Here is a 23,137-nt window from a genome sequence, read left to right as displayed (position 1 = left end):
ACGCCGCCGTTTACATTTCTGTTTGTTCTGAAACGGACATCTGACTTCATAAACCTGTTTACCTTTGACAATTATTAACGTGATAGCCTTTTAATACTAGCCTTCTTCATTAAAATTCAAAAATTTCATTCCCTTTGAATGTCTTTTTCGTTTTTGAGACGAGAACAGAAGTTTATTGTCTGTTGTCATAATTTAGTAGGAAGTTTGTAATAAATGTATGATTTTGTATATATCAAACCAGCAGTAACTTGTTATGTTTGTGCAATATTCGAAATGGGATCGACTTGAGAAGATACTCTATTCAAACAAAAAATAAAACTACACAATAGCCATATAAACATGGAACTTATATTTGTATGTAGTTATAGAAACTATATACAAATATGAAGAGCAATCTTTAAAATTATAAGAAGATACGTAACCAAATATTTACCACAATCCACAAATAATTCATAGGAATATTTCACATTCACTTTTTATCACATACTTTATAAAATTCTCTACTTCCTTTAAATAAAACACGATAAGTCCCCGCACTGCTGCGAAGGTATAAAATTCTTGATGTCCTGCGACCCAATTCGTTGCAATTTAGACTTTATTGTAAGAGCAATAAGTTTTATGCGGGCAATTTTTGTGTGCCGAGGATATGACCGATCCGTCGCCCATAACTTGTTGGTATCCTGGTACTCAAAATTTTAAGAGACCAACGTCATAACGTTTACTTACGACCACAAAACATACGATCACCGACTCTTTTAATTCAAAAGCAACAATAAAAATAACAATTGATAGTTATGCAACAAAATTAAATCAAATACACTCGCAATTAGACATTCTAAAAGAAAGTTTATCCAACCCAGTTCAGAAGTGGCACAGGTTACAAGAAATAAATGTTTTAACCCGCTTCGACTAAGTCTTCTCGAATTGAAAAGAAACTTTATTCCACAATAATTTAAACTAGTTTGCAAAATAATATAAAACATTAGATTTCCTTATTAAACGCTTTGAAATCATATTTAAATATATTTGTTAATTTTATTAAAAATGACTATTATTGTACGAGTTACATATAGCTAGTTAATTGCATTAACAACTTTTAGAGTTTTAAGCTTGTAAACACATCTCATTACAAATCTATATTCGGCCTGGATAAGTGAAGAAAACCTTGTGACAGATTTTCTTGAGGTGATAGAACCTAGCTGTGGTCGAACATGGGCCGGCTCGACCGAGGACGTACCACCCTCTCACAAAAGATCGGTGTGAAGTAGCCTTTAGTGGCTGCGTTTCGTTCGATGAGTGAGAGAGCCGGTTGCCCTTTCCCCGTTCCCACCCTTTCCTGCCATTTCCTTATTCCCACCCCTCCCTTTTCCTCAACAATCAAGGTTGGCGACGCATCCGCAACATCTATGTTGCGGATGTCCATGGGCGATGTTCACTACTACCTATCAAGTAGGCCGTCTGCTCTTTCGCCAACGTTCACATTAAAAAAAAGAAGATTTCGAGGCAAGTGCATGATCCTCAGTGGAATTTATTGAAGCCTTATTCTTTCGCCTCTCTCAAACTATATTGCTCTTTAATTTAAAGAGGGTTAATTATTTTGAATGGAACAACTATAGACAATTAATAAGAGAGCAATAAAATTTTTAAAAAATCTGTTGCAACTCAATTTCGTCGTTTAATATTTTTCGACTTTAGCAGCCGGGTCTGATGAAAATAAAAATAATAGTAGGATAAACGACTCAGTGGGCAACGGCCTTAATCCGTAAAAAAGCGCTCGATGGAGGTAAGTTTTCATAGCGGTGACTTTAACTTGCATCTTCACATTTTTCTGTCCAAAAAGCAAAAAAAGAGCACAACTTTTAATGGACGACAGAAATATTTGTATACAGGGCAATTTAAAATCCGTTTTTTGAATAAAATTATGTTATTACCCGAATAATCATTAATGTTATTTCTCTATTTTTCAATGACAAATCCATATAGTGTATTAATAAATGTTTTTTGACTACTCATCATTTAAAATAATCTAGGCGTAGCTCAGGACCGGAATTTATAAATATATGTACCAGTCAGACAATAACATAGTAAACTAATTGAATATAACAAGCGTAGCGCCGCGGGTTGGTCTGCGCCACACAATAGAATGGATTAGCGTCATGCACGGCTGTGATAAAGTGGACACGGAGTTAGTTTTGGACTTAGTACAGCAATTGTTCTTATTGTAATTTAAATACGTCTGATGATTCATTGTCTCCAAACTTATGGCATCCGAAAACACTTTTAATACGTAATTAGATTTTAGGTATCACAAGAGATGGCTTATGTTTGTTAGTGTCTACAGAAGTATGAATAAATAAAATATTTTAAATGAAAACGTGCATTATTTTCAGATATTTCTCTGGTATTATGGTGTTTTAAATTTTAGCTAAATATTCTTTTTTGTAAGTAGTGTGACCTGAAAATTCGGTTCAGCTGATGATCAGTGATTCCTATCAGCAGTAGACCTATCCAATAAATGTGGAGCAATTGAATACACCTTCAATTGCAATCATTGCTGCTGTTGTCAAAATATGTAGATGTCATACGTCGATGCATGCTAACAAAATCTATCCAACACTAACAAGTTCCCTGTGTGTTGAGAGTTTACAAGTTTGAGAGTCTAAGTTTTTAGCTTCAGTGAAGCGTTACGTTAAAATGACGTGAACTCCAACGTTTATGTCTAGTAAACATGTTTTGATGTCGAGCTTCTGAGACGTGAACTTTGACTATATTACGCCAATAACGTTTTTAATACATCTCAAGTCTTTTTTATTCAATGCTCCCATTCAGACTTATTAAATAACTTTTCGGTTGTCGACAACCTCTTATACCTTTGACGTATAGTCTTGACGCATATTGATTTGCTTATCAAAAGACTTAATATTGTAGGACCTATCGTTTGATATATCTTACGAGACGGCGAAAGAAAGTACAGAATATTTTTTAATAACAATGTCGCTGTCTCGTTTTTAACATATGTACAAACACTCTCGATATGTATCCTGCTTTTGTTTAACAGGCTTTATACGATGACGTCATACTGTCGAATATTACCAGGGCCCAAAACATACCTAAAAACTAAATATCTTTTTAATCAATGCTTTTTGGTATGATTGGAATCTCAAATTGATCAAATAAATTATAATCTATAATTTATTTACTTTACAATTCCAAAACTTTGTGTGAGAATTTAACATGTAATTTTTAAGTTATTCACAAATTGATATTCAGTTATAATATAGAAATGTGTCCGAGTCCACGCTCTCAGTGGCTCAAGAGGCTTAGGATGCATAATGGCGGCTCTTAGAATACATTAATCAAGAGACAAAAGGCTGGTGCTACATTGTTGTCTCTCCCTCCTTAGCTCTTGAGGAATGACCGAAAATATACAAATATTATATCATGTATAAATTTATCAAACAAAATTTACAACGTTAAAATATAGAGTTAACTTTGTGTTTTGTTTGAAACAGTCAAACAGCTTTTAAAGCAGTCCGATATTCCTGGTAGCATTTAAAGTTCTAAGCTGTGGCGTCATTTACATCAAGTTAAGTCGGGAGCGAGGTGCTAACACCGCTGCGGGCCATCTCCAGCACTTGAACCATAAACGTTCACTTTTAACGTCTCGTTAACCTGGATGCCGCTGGAATTTAATTTATTATTTCTAGCGTTATATCTTAAAACTCATAAACCGCCAACCGTTTATTTCCACCGAGTCCCTTGATATAAACGACGAAAACATTTTATAAATTATTGTACCAAAAACTATTCAATAGAAGCAGCTAAATTATGCAAAAAAGTTATTGGTATATAAATATGAATTTAAATTCTTCACATTGCAGTATTTCCCATTAATACTACAGGTGGATAAATATTTGAACTGTTGGAATAAAAACAAAGAATACTCTTATTTATTTTAACAACTCACTGCTTACTTCTGGAGGGCCTCACCGACGGACCATAAAACGTCCAGATTAAAACCAGAGTCCCGCGACAGCCTCCTGTGCTTGGTGATAACATAATTTAGGGACACAGAGATAAAACTATTATATATTATTCCCCACGAGAACATATCTCACGAGACATGCAGGAAATCGTAAACACATTATAGTAATACTAAATAATTATAATTTCCTCTGCCAACGTATTCAGCTATACAATAAAAATCTATTATTTTGTTATCTGTTTGACGTTTTACTCTCCCACTAAAGAGATGTTTGGTTCAATCACTTTTTTCTGTTTTAATATGATAAATCGTGTTCGTGGGCTGTGAGCACTATTCAGGGCTGACGCTTCTGTTGTTTCAGCCGCAATTATAGCTGGATCTGAATTAAATAACAATTGAAAATATGTTGATGTTTCATAATAGTTGAATTAAATGTAATATATTTAACAAAATTTAACTAATAGTAACTTAAAACGTACAATGGTTAAAGGCACTAACCGCCAGCCCTAATTCGAAAAACTTGGATATTCGCCCGTTCCCACCCATTTTCTGACGATTATTGATAATGGATGACGTCATTATGTCAGCAGTGATTGATCGGAACGCAGACCAAAATTAAAGTAAGGCTTATGTGATTATTAATAGTTCCCTTAATCGTGTCTTAATATATACGAGTATATTGAAAGGTTACTGGAATTTAAACGTATTATACAAGACTCATACCTATCTCTGTCTATCTCTGAACTTTTATGTTCTATTGTTATTTGGACATCCCTCCGTGGTTTTTTTGTCAACGAAATATATGCCAAGTTGGTACAAAAATAATATTATGAAAAATTCACGTATAAATCTAAGGAAAACTTATAGTTCTACATTAATTAAAAGATATAGCGGACGGGTGTTTTCCGCAGACTCGGTGAAATCAATGAAAATACTTTCATAAATCTTTCGACGCTGAATTTTTCCATTTAATAATTCTCTACTTTTGTTTGATAGCGATTTTTCATCTCCAATACAGAATACAATGTTATTCCAGTCATTTTCAATTCGAGATCATAATGATAGTATTAAAATATAAGCATTTGTTTGTTTATACTCTTGATTCCTTTTCTAATCAATCATGGTGTTCCCAAGCGTTATGGGAAATAAAAGTTCACCTACAATTTATAATGGATTAGACGGTTCTTTGTTGGCTTACAATATTAATTAAATTTTATGTTATCGTCAAATCGATTATCTTGTTAGAGAAACTGTTTTTGTAAATTAAAAGACAATATATCTTGTGTAAAAAAATCCTGTGCAAAAAAAAAAGTTTTTTTTTATTACCATTTTTGCATTTACAAAAAGTTTTTAATATACGAATAGTATCTTCATTGTACACTAGGAATGTTGTTCTATTGAATTGATCTAGCTGGAAACTTACCCGTTCCTGTTTGAATTAATATCGCAATGGAAAAGCAGTGATAAATACATATATAAGCTGTTTAAAATATAGAAATTGAAGAAGTCGAGTACGTTAACTTCCTATAATATGTACAGAAATTCTTATGCTTGATATTTCAGTAAATGAAACTAAGATTATATAGGAGTTTCATTGTCAAATCTTGTAAAATCAAAATAACATTGTAAACAGGAGTCTGGTCTCGTAATTAATCCCAACGAAGACGCCATGGTCAGCGCTTCAGAGTATCTTTAACCGTCTGCAGAATAGTTTGGGAACGATGGAACAGTTTAGGTTGTACTCAATGGTAAGTAATAATATTATATTTTGCTAACGTATCATATGAGCTACTATTTATAATACACCTCTATTAATATAATATATCTCAGATAAAATATAAAACAATATTTCAAAATTGCATACAAAACGCCTAATTTTAAATAAGCTGAGATACAAAAGCGTAAATATTTACCTTTACTAATCACATGTAACAGATAAAAATAATAAAAATGTCAAAAAATAAAGAAATTGCACAAAAAAAAATGCAAGCGAAGCAGATATCATCAGCTTGTTAAATTAATATAATAATGGCAAGTCCATCTACAAACAATATGTATATGGAAAATTGTGAAGAAAAATAAATTGGAAACTGAACATTTTTAAGGTATTTTTACAAAAACTGTCAGATGTTGTTTTCACTCAGTGATTTATTACATGGGAAACTCATAAAATTTATCATGATCGTAATGTTGCTGGCTTGTGTACATTGCTTATTAAATTTGAGCTTTTTAATCATTATTTTTTTTTATCCAAAATCAATTAACGTTTACCATACTTTTAAACTGAAAGGTTTTTTTTGTCTCATACATGTGTGTATAATTTTGTCAGAGGACTCTTTGTTGTGGTTTTGTTACTGTATGTTTTTTTGTACAAATTTATCCTATAAAGTTAAATAAATTATCATACGCGTTTATGGAGATGTTGTAAATAATATCAAGTTTTAGACCGTAAACCGTTACGCCACCCTATCTGGGGTTGGTGGGGTTAGTACTTCTCTCAAAATATAGAGCTTTCCTTCTCCAACAGAGCCTTTCATACTAATGATTTTGTATGTTACCCATGTACTTGGGATGGAATCAACTCACTTACGCTTGCATAGTAACCACTACTATATGCGGTAGTTTTATATAAGAATGTATATTAAACGTATATGAACGTATATAAACAACAATACCATGAAATAAAATAGTGAATCAAAAACATTGGCAATGAAAACATTCCATTTTAAAACTTATAATATTTAAACTGATGTATTTTTTAATTTTTCAACCAAATTCAACAAAAAGTCTTCATAAAATATTATTTTGAAAGATTAATGTCAATACTCTGCCACGTGCAAACTATTCGGATATTAATGCCATTCGAACTATAGAAAAGATTTTTCAGAGCCATTCTTCACTATATAAACGGATGTATAGACATTAGATGGAAAAAAAACATCGACAGAGCACACAAGACATCAATCTATCAACGTCGAAGGCTTTTGTGGTGTCTTGATTTACAACTGGAGTTGAGAAAACAAAAAAAAATGACTTACCGGTTTTCGATTCGGTAAAACTAGTCTCCATGCGACGGCTGCATCATTGAATCATCCTGAAAAAATAATGCAAATTTGTTATACGTTAAAAAAACTCGCTACGATATTCTATTCTTGTTATTTAAATTTATTCTTGTTCAAATAAAATAATATCTCAATGAGGACCTTTTGAGTTATAAGTAGATGGTCCCGTTTAATTTTTTCCACTCTAGATGTTTGTATAATTTGCATATCATACAAAAACGGTCCAGCTCCGAAATATCAAATAATTATTGGGTTATAAAAAAAGCATGTAAAAATACATGCTCATACTATTTAAGGTGTAACAGAATATACGAAGCGGTGAAAACGAATGGTCGCTGTATTGACAATCGGCTACCTTTTACGAATCCAACAAATATGATAGGGTCGTTAACTTCAGCATTTCCTACCCGCGTCGCGACATGAGCTATAAAAACTGTTTTCTTTAACATCAAATGAAAACAAACCTGTATAAAAACACAGTCGGCGTCAAAAACTTTGATACAATAATATATATATTACATATATATATAATTTTTATAAAACTTAAGTCAAAAATTTGTAAGAATTGTAGAACACAATGACATTTTTGCAGTTAAGGTCGTAACTAAGAGCTTTTTAAATGAATATTTCGAAGCAAGGCCAACAATGGTATAAGGAAAAATTGCAGTACAAATTGATCATAGTACAAGAATGGAAACAACATTGCTGAGAGATTTTCATTTAACACGCACAAAGAACAAGACTGCTTCAAGGAAATAAGAATCAGTTATTCAAAAAGAGAAATTCCATTATTCGTAGTGCTGCAGAATGCATCAATTGTTGTTGAAATAAAACTGTTTAGACGATAATATAGTGAAACGGAAACGCCGTCCGCATCTCTGCGTTCACTTATAAAACAAATAATCCCACATTACTCCATCTCGACGTATTCATTTGGACTGTGCACTGCAACTTTTTGTCCACGGTCAATGGCTGTATCTCGTAAGAGCCACGATTTTTACGAGGTGCTTAACAAAACTAACATCTAACGCTCATAAAAAATTTGTTTCATTGCTATTTTAGTGAACATAAAAATTTTCTTTATGACTCGCTCGCTTCGTGACCTATGTCGAGTGTCATGCATCTAATGATACTAGCTATCAATGATTAAACTTTGTCTAAATATTTATTATTTTCTATTTAGTTATAGTTTAATTATATTTATATCTAAATATAATCACATTCCTATGTATAAAATAAAACAGAATATTGAATAGGGTGCAATAATGTCCATTCGTAGGATTTGCCAAAAAAGGACCAATGCGAGACCGTCAAGATAGACTTTTCCTTCTTCATACTAATTTATTTCTTCCTTTATGGTATAACGAATTCACGACAAATTGTACGAAATGCGAATCCTTGTTGCAACAGCAAGCGTTCCACAATATAAAATACAATTGAAATTGTATGTAGTTTACTAGAATACTACAAAATATGTACATGAAGAATCGTCGGTGAGGTCATTGCAGTCTGAGGCCCGGTTCATCGACATTGCTTTATGAGGCCAAACAACAGACTGCTCTATTTGCACTCACTTTATGGCTTTTATTTGAATATGTACTGCACTCTGCAGAGTCCTTGGTACAATGTTCGACAATTTACTTTGTATTCATTGTTATTCGTTTTATTTTCTACCGTGCCCGATTACGCCCTCGAGGTTAACATTAAATCTCGCCCAACACAGCCAAAAAACGAAGGTAACAGGTTCTTCAATTTCACATCTTTGCGACGAAAACACATCGGCGAATTTTAGGAGATAATACATTATTGGAGGGGACAATAGCAGCTTAATGACAGCTTATAACAGCTAAATTCAGTCTTAATTCCATAAGCACATTAAGCGATTGCTCGAAACTACACTGGATCTAAAACTATCAAGGATAGAAAATTCCTAGCAAGTGATAAATAAGATATTGAGAAGGTCTGAGCGTAATTTCTGTTTTTATTGTCACAACTTCCTTATATTAATACGTATATAACATTTCTGTATATTTTTTATACTTATTCTAAGGCAACTCATATGTATATCGTCCATAAGAAGAGATTTCTAGGCAATAGCTGTTATGTATTTGATGAGAAAAAAAAGAGCCGATGACTACTGTCAAAATCAGTCACATAATAATCTTTGAACCTATCGAATAACTCGAAAAACATTAAATTTATTATTATTATTATTACTTTTAACATTAATAATTTAACGCGTCACATCAACTGTCATTCTCTAAGCATTATTTTGTCAAGTCTTAAAATGCTTACATCATGTCATTCCGAGTAAACAATTCGGTTGATAAGGTCTCAACCCCGACAGCGAAAAAGATTGGGTAAGGGTTGAGAGCATGTAATTTATACATATAAAAATACAACCTTCAAATCATACAATGATATAACCGAGGAAGAGGATTTCGGAACTCGCATACAACAACATCTAACGCTATCAGTGTAACACGGGGTGTAATTACGGTCTTTTATTATAGGTTATATGTAATGCTGAACTATTACTTATATGATCTATTCAGTTTAACTTTTGAAACGATGGGACAATGAATGACATCTCAACTAACAAGCACTATATATTTATACAAACACTATCTATTTGTTTATAAACTAATTGCCTTTTTATTCTTCTGTTCGGATGGCTTTATTCAATGAAAATTTTGTCATTCTGTATAAAATACATAGATTAAAATGTTGTAGTAATTTCAGCAACATGTGAAAACTATTGAAAACTATATACAACAGTCTATGAACGAAAACAATCTACGTTCATCTCAATTGCCGTTCAATTGCCAAATTAATTAAAGGCGAAATTAACGCTTGTAGTGTCAAACTAAAATTAAGAACTGAAAGTCGTATAGACACTAAGATGTTTCGTTTATTATTTATACATTTTTTGTTGTTCTAGGTGCTGGTAAAAATATATCGACAGTCTCCTTTAAAAGACACGTTATCAATATTAAATAAACGCCTTTATACCATTCGACAAGCTGCATTGTGTTTTCTCCACACAGTACTCAAGATTATAATTCGTCCAACAAATAAAAATGTTGACATTGGCAGAATATTACACAATTCCAATGCGAATAAAGTTATAAAATAAAAATAAAAAAGTCGTATAGATTTAGATGTTAGTGAGATTAAATATAGTACATACATACAATTTAAATATCTTTAAATATAAACGAAGTATAATTACTACAGTAAATTGTTTTAATTAAATAGATTAAGGTATTGTAAGTTAAATTAAATTTTATTATTAAAAACAAATCTAAAAATAATCAACTCTGAACAATCAAAATTCTCATTTCGCCATAATAAACATAGCCCTTTTTTGACAAAGAGAACAGAACTATTATTGAAATATTGTCATTCGATTCATAGCATGTATTCCCAGGATCCGTGACGGGATTAACATGGAAAAATCGTGACATTTTTTGAGAACGGAATTTGCCTGATTATATATAACCTTTATAAAGAATGTGCAAAGCAAACGTAGTTATAGAAACTAACCTAAACCTCTTACCATATCGGACAAAGCTAAAATGTTACCAGAGGCTCCAACCGTTCAAAATAAAATCCAGACTAAAAATCTCTGACATATAAACTGCTATAATTGAAATATATTTGTACGTAGATATGAAATCAATTTATGCAACTTCCGCATCCATACATAACTGTATCCGGTGCGCAATTCCTGTGACGTATCTCGTTTGTTTGACATCACCAAAACGTTTATCGACCCACGTCGTAGCTACCGAATAAAACAAGCAACATCATCAATAGTGAAACACGAACATTTATTATAATTTAATTTAAAAAAAAGTAATAGATTTTTTTATTTTTATGAATTTGTATGACTAAAAAGCTCGTTAGTGACTTGATGTTGAAAAAATTACCCTAAACTGGGTAAACATAACTATTAAACGTGGACCACACGAGCATTTTAATGTTGTACAACAGATCTAAGGTAAATATATATTTCTTTAGGTGGTCACACCGGTAACAACTAGCTCAGCAAATAATTTATGTAATATTTATCTGAATGCATAAGTCTCAAATTGTCTGAAACGTTGAACCTCCAGCCTCATTAGACGTGGATCTCTGTCATTGGTTTCAGAGAGTGTGCACAAATTAACAAATACACCCTATCGGACATAAGACGTCACTTTTCTGAGAGGAATTTTTATATTCGACAAAATAATGCTAATGCAAAATTTGCTTTCAACCAGTTAAAGACATTTAATTACAAGATTTAATTCAAACGTACAAATATACGAACGAATTACTTTTTATAGGCCTTTATTTAATATTATACTCACCAAGAAACTTTTATAGGGCTATAACGCGATAGATTGTGACCCGGAGAAGCCTGAGCTCACATTTTTCAGAATACTTTTTTTATATCGTACTTTGAGTTGCCACCGATATTCACATCACAGGTACACGTAGTATTAAGTCAATACTTTGAAGGAAAAATCTGTGTGTGAAATGTCTTTGTCATATTAATATAAGAAATTACAACAAAGTTCCTAAAAAATTAACTACTGCTGAGCTTAGAATTCCACTTAAAATATTAAGGCTCTGTGCAGAATCTGCCATCTACATACCTCAAAAATTTTATATGATTTATCTTAAAGTATCGCCTTAAGAATGGAGATGTCATTACCGAAGACGATGCCTTGTAGAGATTTAAGAAAATCGGACGTCGAACCTAGGAATCCCGGTAGAGAGTGGCATCGGAACTCGTACACCTCACAATAACCTACATAATTGAATCAAAAATATGTTTTACTACAAAAATAAAGCTTCTTTATATGTAAATACGTACATTATTTTTATTAAAAAATTTATAATAACCTCTGAGTATAATAAAACAAGAGTCTAGACGGCATCTATGAATTCGTGAGTTAATTTTCCCATCCAGTAAAATATTCAGAGGGTGAGAAATATTTATCTGACTTAAGAATTACACTATAAAAAATCTAGAATAGAATTACTTAAAGTTTCATTGCTGATTAATATATTCATAGACACTTAGTAATAAATAAACTTAGAGGAAAAATCAAGATAAAGTTTCAGTTTTGACTCTTCCTATACATTTCAGTTGTTTTGATTAGATCGGCATATATAATATTCATATAAAGTATTTCAGTTTTTATTCATGATGATACTAATATTTGCCTGCGACTTCGGAGTGAGGTTCAGTGACAATGTCTAAAGCTTGTTAAAACAATAGATACGATAACCTACTGGCCGTGACATCTACTATAGTCAGCGTTACGTACGCGGCTTCATACACAATACAACTGTTGAGATCCGATCTTGCGGAAACTATACGAAATGCCATTATTCTGATTAGTTTTTACTTGAAAAAGCAACAATCATCCCTAAAACCGTACACCACGAACTTAGGTTTTTATAACATTATAGGAAATTAGTCACTGTCGCAATAATTAATAACTTTACAGGATACCTTTGTAGAACACGCCCGTCAAAATATATGCATTTGACACTGTATATAAATATAAATACATCTGTCAGTCTGATGCACTATTAGATCTGTCAAACGGCGCATTCAAATAAACAACTCCAGCCATGTAGATGTAGGCGCGATTGAAATCGACATCTCACTTTGAATTGTAACAGGATAATATGAAGTATTTTACACTGCAGGCTATATACAAAACCTTTCCTGCTACTCTCCGGTTTATATGTTTGTATTGAATGCCTGCATTTATCCGCTTACGTGTGGTTTCAAATTAGTATATTTAAAATTATATCTGTTTAATATTTATTCACTAAGTTATATTAAGAGAAATTTGGTTTAGTTCACAGCGTCGAAAGGTCTAAGTTCGATGGTCACTCTCACTTTTCAGCTAGATAGCATTCATGAAAACGAAGTGGGGATTCAATACCATCTGGAGATGGTATGTCTGGAGACAGTCGACTAAGAACCATCGCAAGGAAACCATCTAACAGCTGAACGCATTAAAATCGGTGGACGCTTTTGAGATCTACGATGCCGCAGACGGATAGATGCACATACACACAAAACATATAACAAACATCTTCATGCATCTCAAGTAAAAAAATACACAATAGATTTACCTCGATAGCGTTTATCTTAATTTAATCGTTATTATTTATTTAATTATTTTATAGAGAAAATTGAACTAGATCGTGTATTTCAACTCCAAGTTTACAGCCACTTTTATACTTTAAAAGACTTTCATTATCGAACATAGAAGGGAATAAGATCTCTTGAATTCTTTTTCCTTACATTCATGTAGAAATATTCTAATAAAATGTATTTAAATTTAAAACATTACTCATGACTTCTCAATAGCTGTCGTAAGCAACTTAATTTAGACAGACTTAACTGAGTATGTTAATGATACGATGATTTAATGAAAATCTATTTAATGCAAACTCAATCATCGCGCATCTTCCAAACATTAGTCCTTATAATTTCATCACGACTAAGGATCGCTGAGAATATTGCAAACTATTTCATTATGTACATTGTGCATACATCTTGTACCTGTATCGGCCAACATTGAGCCGCCAGGTGCGGATAGTGATCGCATTCAGAGTTTCAGCCCCGTCTTGATTAGCTCCACTTATTACACTTGCTGACCTACTCTCCTGCCGTACTCATTGCCGACTGAAACTCCTATCACAGTTCACCGGATATATCAGCTATTACAACATATAAAAAAATATATATTAAACTCATTACAATCGTAAACAACTAAATGTTAGCTAACGAGTCTAAACTACTTCGCTCATACCGGTTGTGCAATGTGACATTTCGACAAAAGTCCTGAACTAGTAACTCGGTTTAAGTAAATTTTGACACTGATGGGCTTACAATTAACAGAAGGCGGATGCTGGCTGAGTAGAGTCGGAGGAATGCCTGAGTAAGCATCGTGAAGATAACTCACAATTATTATTATTTACGATTACAAACACTAGAGAGAAACAAACAACATATACGGCCTTCGAAGGCTATGATCAATATACATAGACTGTTTACCTAAACGCTACGTCATGGCAGGAAACCTCTCAAAAGCCATACTGGAGCTAGCAAAAGCCTTATATTATTCAATCAGTATTACATTATTAATAACGACAAAGCACTTACGGTAAATCAACGTGCCCTGAGCTTGGAACATCTAGATACTAAGCTGTGCATGCAGCATATCAGTCTAGATATTATCAATTAAGATAATTCTTTAACGACGGCCCTATTTTAAATATATTTACTACAAGATTTTCAGTATGTCTTTAATAAACTATAAAGATTTATGATCTGATAATTAAAGTGTCAAGACTAAAGTATTGGAATAGTTTTTTTTTTGGTAAAAATCTTAAACAAATTATTCCTTTTTATTTTTAATCAAAGCGCAGAACACTTTGTTTACGTGAGCCGAGACTCAGCTGTCATATACATGTTACATTCTTAAATAGGGTCGCGAGGTAATTGCACACAGGTACAAAAGACACGCCTGTAGTTCTCACAAATTACCTTTCAACTTATATCTTCTCTGTTCTGATGTGTAATTTTTTCTTTAGAAAATATAGCACTTGTATTATGTCAGGATATAACGATGTATGTGTTTGATTATAAAAAATAAATCAGTTGTACGGTTCTGGTGAATTCCTCACATTTATTGTCATTGACATCTTTTGACGGCCGTACCAAAAAGTTTTTAGTATTTTTTTATAGAAAATAATTTCGAATAGTTCGGACGTTTTGATCAAACGTATTTAAAAAATCTTTTTTTCTCGGAAACCAATCCGGCCAGCATCAAATATCTGTGTGTTGATATTTTATGGTACCCGGCCGATAAACTGAAATCGTTAACCGGCAAATCATTTAAGGATTACGTTCAAATGTCTTTCTATATTTTTGAACGTTGAATCCAAATTTATTGTGATGTATTTATATGTGAGTTTTAATAAAACTTTTAGACTACAGTTTTCCACAGGTTTCACTCGACAATTTTATTTTACTGTTAGTCGTTACGCAATTACCAAATGCAACATTACACTCAAAATCTCTGACAAATACATTTACGCAGGATGTATTCCCCGAACGGAGCTATTTATCATGTCACTGATACGAACAATTGGTACTAGCGGTATTTGGACAAAAAAAGTTGGACAAAATTCAATAATACTATTAAATACATTCGAAAAAGCATTATACATATTTCTTCCAAATTTTCTTTTCAATTAATACAAACAAAGGTAATATAAATAAATACAGATGTGTTTTGAGGTAGCCCAGCTTAAGACTGACTGGTTCTATTGAACGATAAATATTATATTATTAATTAACAGAATGATATGATAAGCGTGTAAGTCATAACCACAGCTATTCAGCGACTGCGGTCAACCTGCTCTTTTAAAATTACGTAATCAGTAAGTAAATAGGCCTCCGAAAATAAAAACTTTCCACCGAGCCCCGAGCACCTCCACTGAGATTCCCTAAGACGGAGTAATCAGTAGAATCTTGGGTTTTAAGAGATTTATTTTTCGCCTTATATTTTTGTCGCGGGAAATTTTAATCAGGTACTTTTGTAGCCACTTTTATTATGCGACGATTGTAATAGCCATTCCTTTAAGTAACTCTTTAGTACTTTGTGTTTCATTAGCATTTTTTTAAACATATAATTTTACGAGCTTTTATTCAAAAATTTTGTCCTTATTTATGAACCCATCACACAACGAACGGTATTTTCATCGTACTGGTATAAGTATTAAATCACTCCGGTTAGTACGTAATGCAGGGTCACTGTTTTTTTTTTTATTATTTTTCTCGATGTCAATCGTTCCATTTAATGCTGGATGGGATTTTCTTTTCAGGATTGTAATAATATTATAAAGCGTCATTGTCACAGACTAGCTTTAGAAAATGAAGTCTTCATTAATTTTTTCTTCAAAGCAAGATTTACATGGCAGAACTTGAAATTATACGGCACTTTTAATATTTTTATTACATCAGGGTTTTTAGCAGATAATAAATCCATATTATTTCGTTTTATCCATTCCTCTTTATGCGACTATGGTTTTTTGATATTCATTCGGAAGGAAAAATAGGAAATAACCAAGACTCATGTGCAAAATTAAGGTAATTATTTGTTCAGCGCGAGAAAAAAATCGGGTTTTAGATGAAATTTTACTTGTTAGCAAACATAAAACTCCCTAAAACAAAAATGTACAAGATATTTGCAGTGCAATCAGATAAAATCATATCCTTTATCTATTCACCTCGATCCTCATTTACAGCGTTAAAGCAGGACACCAGAGCGAGTCCAGCAGCAGTCCAGATTACTAATTAAACCTACTTATTATTCCGCACAAACCTAAACTAATACTATTGAGAACAACGAGTTTGTCAAAGCCATAAATTGCGTTACCGAACTAGAATAAATACAGCCGTTGCAGGTTTAAAATAAGTAACAGCTCTCGTTAACTAATTATCCAACTCATGTGACGACTAGCGAGCCATGCAGCACAACTTCCATTTTATATTACACGTTGTAAATAGCATGAAAGGTTCAAAATGAAATATATAACAATATAAGGGTAAAACTAAAGTTGTTTCCAAGTAACGCAAATTGAATCAATTTTTCGTACAAAATTGTATCCTCTTTGGCGGGAGTGAGTAAAATTTTATGTAAAGGCGCGTTTAGACGCCGGCGACAAATCGAACCGATCTATCGATGCGACAGAGCATTATATCTATTTGTCTTGAACTACCCGGATGCTGTTACGCCATAGTTTTATCTCGAGATCTAGCGATATACAGAGATGTAGTTTGAGATACTTTAAAGAGATAAAACAAGTTGTTATTGCACTCAATCTGAAGGACTAAGCGATTCAATTTACCTAAACGGTACAAGGTCTTGAAAGTTTTTATCATAAAAATAGAATTTTCCATTTCAGTCATACATAGTGACGTGTCATAACACATAAATATTTAAACAGCCACATTATGAATATTCCATAGCCTCTACCGATGTTTCATTCATTCGCATCCAAGAGGCTTAAGACGTCTTAGAACTATCTGAGGTGGTTTCTATCTGGTTATGTTCGTCTCCCCGTGGAGTTGCTGGCGTGTTTTATTTTGTCGTTTGTCAGTGACATGTAAAGAGCTTGACACAATAGCGAGTATTGACTATCGATAATGATTTCAGTCGTAGTGATGGGCGGTTTTAATGATAAAAAAGAACTGCATTGCTTTGTACCGTCCAATAGTTTCGACGATAAAGTCAAGCCTAATTTTCGTTTGTTGCCAAATTCACAACGATAAACATTAAGAAAACAATATTCATTCAATTTATGGAACAAAATATTATACGAATTCCATGAAATATTGAGATGTGTTACGCAAAACTATGATGAAAACCTGCATATTTGATCAAATCTAGCAATAAAACAGAGTCCAACATCCGCGATCTTATCGACGACCTTGCTATCGTCCCATTTTAACGATGACCCAAGATGAGACGCGGCGGAATAATAATATACCTTATGGAGATGGATTAAGGCACATTATGATTTGGTTGACAGCAAATTAATTTATTCTACTCATAGTATTATATATCTTTACAATATTCTAAGTTTTTTTGTGTTTTTAAACGTTTAATCGGAATTCTGAACATAAAGCAGCTCGATTCAAAACATCGCTTTGATTAAAATATATAGAATGTTCTGTACATACTCGTATGCAAATTAAACCTGCAACAAATTTTGTATAGAAACAACTTCGCTCAATACTACGTACATTTAAAATTTACAAATCAGCATTGTGAAACGCTGTTATAGAAATGCAATAATTGTTAGACATGAATGCAATGCAATCAAATATGGCGACCGTACAAATACAAATAATATTACAAGATAATAGATTAACGATGTTTAATTATAAAAGATAACACAAGCATTTTTTTTTTTTTGATAACAAACAAAAAACAACAAATTCCAATTTGTTTTGTGCATCTAATAACGAGTACATTGTTCTTGGTGTATTTGTGTTTAAATAAACAAAAATAAAACATATTAATTTACTATTTTGTATTTTATTCTAGAAAAATGAAATAATAAGTGTTCATTTGTCTCATTCACAAAGTTTCAATAATTTTTTTTTTTAATATTGCAACAAAAACAGACGCTATGAGGCCGAACAACCAAATTAGATCCCTCAGTAACACCTCTATATTCGTAGTAAAGATCAAACTTAATTTCTAAGAAATTGACCGAAATTGTTAAACCATTGTCGAGTGTTTTCTTTAATCATAATTTTGAAATGAATTTTTGGCAAGATATCAGTTTTGTCTTAAAATAATCAAATATCTACTGAAATTGTTTTTACGTCCTAACCCAAACGACTTTGTCAATAAAAATATATAATGAATAAAAATTGAGAACAATGTATACTTTATCCAATATAAAATAAAAGTAAAATAAAATCACAGAAAGCGGAGCTCACTCCGGAGACAAGAAAATATATAAATAAGATACAGGTAAAGTGAACCGTATCAAAAACTAGCGTAAATAGACCTCTCTCGTCTTACGTTTTTAATACACAAAAGAGGTTTAAAAACAACAACGAATAAATTGAACCGTTCAAATTAAAATGGCCGTTAAAATAAAGTACCAATATAACTAGAGCTTACTTTACTCCCCTGAATTCTTCATATTATAGTCATTAGTAACTAAGTGGAAAAGTGCGCGGTTCGAAATAAACTGGTACAAGGGAACGTACTTATCATGTTTGAAGTTTTCAAAAATCAACTTTCAAAAATAAGGAAGTATATTTTTGTCTAATTTGGGTCGTTTTATGTAGAGAGACTCTTTAACGATGCGAGAGATGTTAGTTTCGATCGTGTTCCTGTAATCGTTTGTTCTGCTTAGCTGGAGTGTTGCTTGGGAAACGTTCCTGTGAACTGACGGCAGACTAGACTTCAGTGTGTACAATTCAAACTGAGTGTAATCTTCCTAAATGTCAACTATGAATATATCAATTATTTTTGTTTTAACATAAATTAATCAAACTCAACGACTCTCCTACCACCTGTTATTACTTTCGTAAAGCTACTCCCACATTAAAATATTCTCAATTATCCCACACCCAAAGGTTTGCATTCAATTAATTACTTTCGAAATTGACTTTACCCAAGTTAACAAGTCTATTATAAACAGAATGCTGTAAAAGGATTCCGAACATTTAAATCCTTTTCTCTAAAGTGCGGTCCTAACTTCGGAATCTTTGTCCTTTTTTTTAGTCTTCAAGAAAAAAAAACAAAGAAACATCTCTTAAACATTGATAATCACCGTATTTTCATCTACTTTGAATCGCTATAAGTTCCTTTCTTTACTGAACACTCTTAGTTTATTATTAACATGTTTTTCACTCCATACTTACTAAAACAATTACGTGACCATTAAAAACCAATTTTTATCAGCCCTTTCCATTGTATAATAAGAGACTTTTCTTAATTATTTCCAAGCCGATTTTTCCAATACAACTCACAATTTCACACAGCCTCATACCTGGTACATAATTACGGGCATACATGAACGAGCGTTTTACAAGCCGTATCCCAAACAAGAATCTATGAAATTACTCACCGAATCAATTATTAACAATACGACGCACTTTTGATTTATTGGATTTGAAACTGCTCCGGAGTAATGGAGCGGTGTTTGTATATAAATTATTATTTAATTAGTACCGTCCCGTTCCTATGTCGTTGGTACATTCATTACTCACTTTAACTTTATTATTGTTTCACCTGAACTCTGAAGTCTTATCGAGAGAGTCTTACACACGCATCTACGAACAAAGCAACCGATATATATATAATAGGTGAGCGGATCGCATGTGACGTCGTGTAAACTCTGCCTTCCGCTATAAACACAAACAAAACATGCCTAGCTAGACAAACATATTTGATGGGAGTCGTTAACCGCTGTACAACTTAGGACATCTAGACATTGGTACCATATCTCAACTCGAGTCTGATGAACAGCTGTGAATGCTTTGTTAGTATTTCGATTCACGGAATAATGTACATGATACGGCGAGTTCCGGTTAAACAGAACTAACAAACATCTAGACTTAATGTATATTATGTGATGTATTTTAAGAATATTATTCTAACGAAACAAAACTCGGTATGAACGAACTTATCTTTGCCGCTGGGAATCCATTGTTTCCGTATATCGATCGCAATCAATTTCCCGCCTACCAACAAATATAGAATCATGAAGATATTTTTTTGTGGGGTTACTGTTTAGTTCCGAAAAATTTCAAAGAAAATTTACCTTTAAGTCGCGTTACGTTAAATGTTGTGTGGACCTAACTTGTTTCAGAAAGTGTCCGATATAATTATTAAATATGAACATCATCCCGCTATCTGCTGACTTTTCTAAAGAAAATGGTTCTACAAGAGTTCCGCTTTTGCTGCCTTAAGAACGGAACCCCCAAAAAAAGAAAGATTTGACCTTCGGAATGTAAGACCGTTCTAATTTGAAAGCTTTTAAGATTCCAAATCTCCAAAACATCCGGATCATTCGTCTAACGGAGATTAATTACTGAAAATTGCAAATAAACTTAACTGTGTCGTAAGAAACTTTAAACTTAATCCACTCTGTATCAGATGAACTCTGCTGACTGTTAAATTATTGATCCTGTGCCTGTTCTAATGATGTACAGTTTGTGAGATATTTCTATGCTTTGTCTCGGGGTATCGTGTCTCGATAGACAAAAATGAGTCCATTATTGGACCTCTTTGTGTTTCATCTTTCATCTTAAACACAATATAAGAAAGACTATTACTAAACTTACTTCTTCAGTTTGGAGTCTACCCCCCCCCCCCCTTTACCTACGAGTATGTCTTGGAACACAAATCGTCAAATCGAAGTTTGTCTCATCACTAATGATCTGAATTTTATAAGTAATTCAATAATTTGTTATAAAATTTGTGTTTCATTTTAAGTTACTTTGAAACTAGTTCAAAGTAACATTTTTATATGTCCCAATTACTTTTAAATGACGAAAATAAAATGATTCAAAGATATTTGTTAAAATGTGCATTCCATACAAAAATATTAAAGTCAAAATATGAACAAATAATAGTTTATAACAAATGCTCACCAAAGACTTATTTACAATTAAAAATGCAATTAATTACTTTTGGAATTGTCAGCTATGAAAGAAAATTGTGAAGACTTTATACGATTTACGTTTCTGCCACCGGCCAAATTACTCTCCAGCTTTAATTGAACGTCAGTTTTTCTAATATTTTTTATGACTACCCTCATTCAGATAAGATAACACATGAACATCATTGTACACATTACACTAATATCTCACTAAAGCATAACATTACATGTGAGACGTAACAGGACTAGCAGTAATAAGAAGCTTAACTCTGCCTTACATATAGTAGGTGATCCGTCAGGATTTTCTAAGTAATCTGTCAAAACAAATACATACTAATCTGAAACATTCAAACATCGTAGTTAACGGTAAAGGCCAAATAAAATATCCAAATGAAAAATTCTTAACACCAATCTAGATTAACAACAGCAACAAACACAAGAACAAATCTTTATTATATAAACCGTGGCAGTTTTAAGCCAACACCTGTAAAGCACGTTCCAGCCATATTTCACGTTTTCGGTCGCCGTCGGCGATAGCTTAGCGTGTACGTACGTAATTGAGCCGCGGAATAATTAAGGAAAACCCGCTATGACATTCGCTTTTATTTAGATATATTTGAAAATTAATCTGAACTCTAAAATCAAATCTGGGTGTATTGTTGTACTGAATTTCGTTCTGAATGCATTTATTGTCCCTATTCTTTTGTCAAGTCCGACTCGATTTTCTGTTCTGCAGATAGTTGATGATGTTTTTGTATGCGTTTCTACTTATATTTTTCCACTGTGTGTTTACAAAACAGTCTCGATACAAAACTAGCACACTTACATTGAAATTGTTAATAACACAGCGTGTGAGGTGAAAACATTTTTTCATCCACAGCAGTGAAACGCTGATTTGTATCGGCAATTAAATTAATTTCCCACCCATTTATATTTCTTGTTAAACGACCATGTCGCAGAGTGTTAATTCTTGGCATTATATCAAGATCCTTGCTGAGATAAGTTTAACACAAAGTACTGCTTAAAGTAAGGATACGTTCGGTGAAATAAAACCACAAGGATATTATAAAAGAATCTCTCTCGCGCCTCATTAAAGATGAATGTCTAAGAACCTTACTATACTATTAAACATGATGTGCTATGACAGACAGCAATAAACATACTCAAACCAAAACTAATCAAAAAATATAATCTAATGTTCATTATTAAAAGCGAGCCTCGTACGTCCATGGTCCTTACCAATTTGCTTCAAATAAAACCATTACAGGGAGGAAATCTCGTTTGAAAGGGATTGAAACGTGTACGAGTATAGGCCAGGCTGCATTTATTATAGAGATTGCGGAAATAGACTCGGGTCAGGGGCAGACAGTTCAAATTGTTTGTGAAAGGGAAAACAGTTTATTTTTAAAACTCCCGATATATCACCTCATATTTAAATTCGTTTCTGTATTTTTTTTTCTGACTCACGTATTAAGTAATCACCGTATTCGATGGATCGTCATAGCGGTGCGCGCTTTTTATTTGCAGTGTTCCAAAAATGAAAAAGTATTTGAATATATGTAGGAAATGTGTTAATATTAAAAAAAATACGGTACATTCCAGAACATACGATTGATTTATAACTTTCATAATACGGAGTTATGAAATTATGATCCTCCGTAAAAATAAAAGGTATTAGGCCAAGCGCTAGACGTCTTAGATAAGTTACTTAATAGCAATTAGACATTTTATGAGATATCGAAAAGGTCTCGCCACATTCTCAGACCTCGGTTGGCATGGAGATTAGTTGTGGCCTCAGTACTTAAGTTGATTAAATAATGTAATGATCTCAAAGCTAAGAAATCATTACAATTACATGTCCTTTCTGAGGACGAAT

General features: G+C 32.6%; 1 protein-coding gene across 9 annotated transcripts in view; it reads right to left on the bottom strand.

Moving 5' to 3' along the window:
- Positions 1-23,137, bottom strand: part of LOC116767215 (disintegrin and metalloproteinase domain-containing protein 33) — a 230,798-nt gene that overhangs the window by 203,628 nt on the left and 4,033 nt on the right. For all 9 annotated transcript variants that reach the window (XM_061527421.1, XM_061527427.1, XM_061527422.1 and 6 more), the window contains exon 2: positions 7,024-7,079. In XM_061527421.1, coding sequence (XP_061383405.1) covers positions 7,024-7,054 — 31 coding nt within the window. In that variant the 5' untranslated portion in view covers positions 7,055-7,079. The remainder of the gene's footprint in view (positions 1-7,023; positions 7,080-23,137) is intronic.

This window comes from Danaus plexippus (assembly GCF_018135715.1).
Source record: "Danaus plexippus chromosome 9 unlocalized genomic scaffold, MEX_DaPlex mxdp_26, whole genome shotgun sequence".
In the NCBI taxonomy this organism is placed as follows: domain Eukaryota; kingdom Metazoa; phylum Arthropoda; class Insecta; order Lepidoptera; family Nymphalidae; genus Danaus; species Danaus plexippus.
Note: the sequence above shows the minus strand (reverse complement) of the source record. Positions and strands in the feature narration are given on the sequence as shown.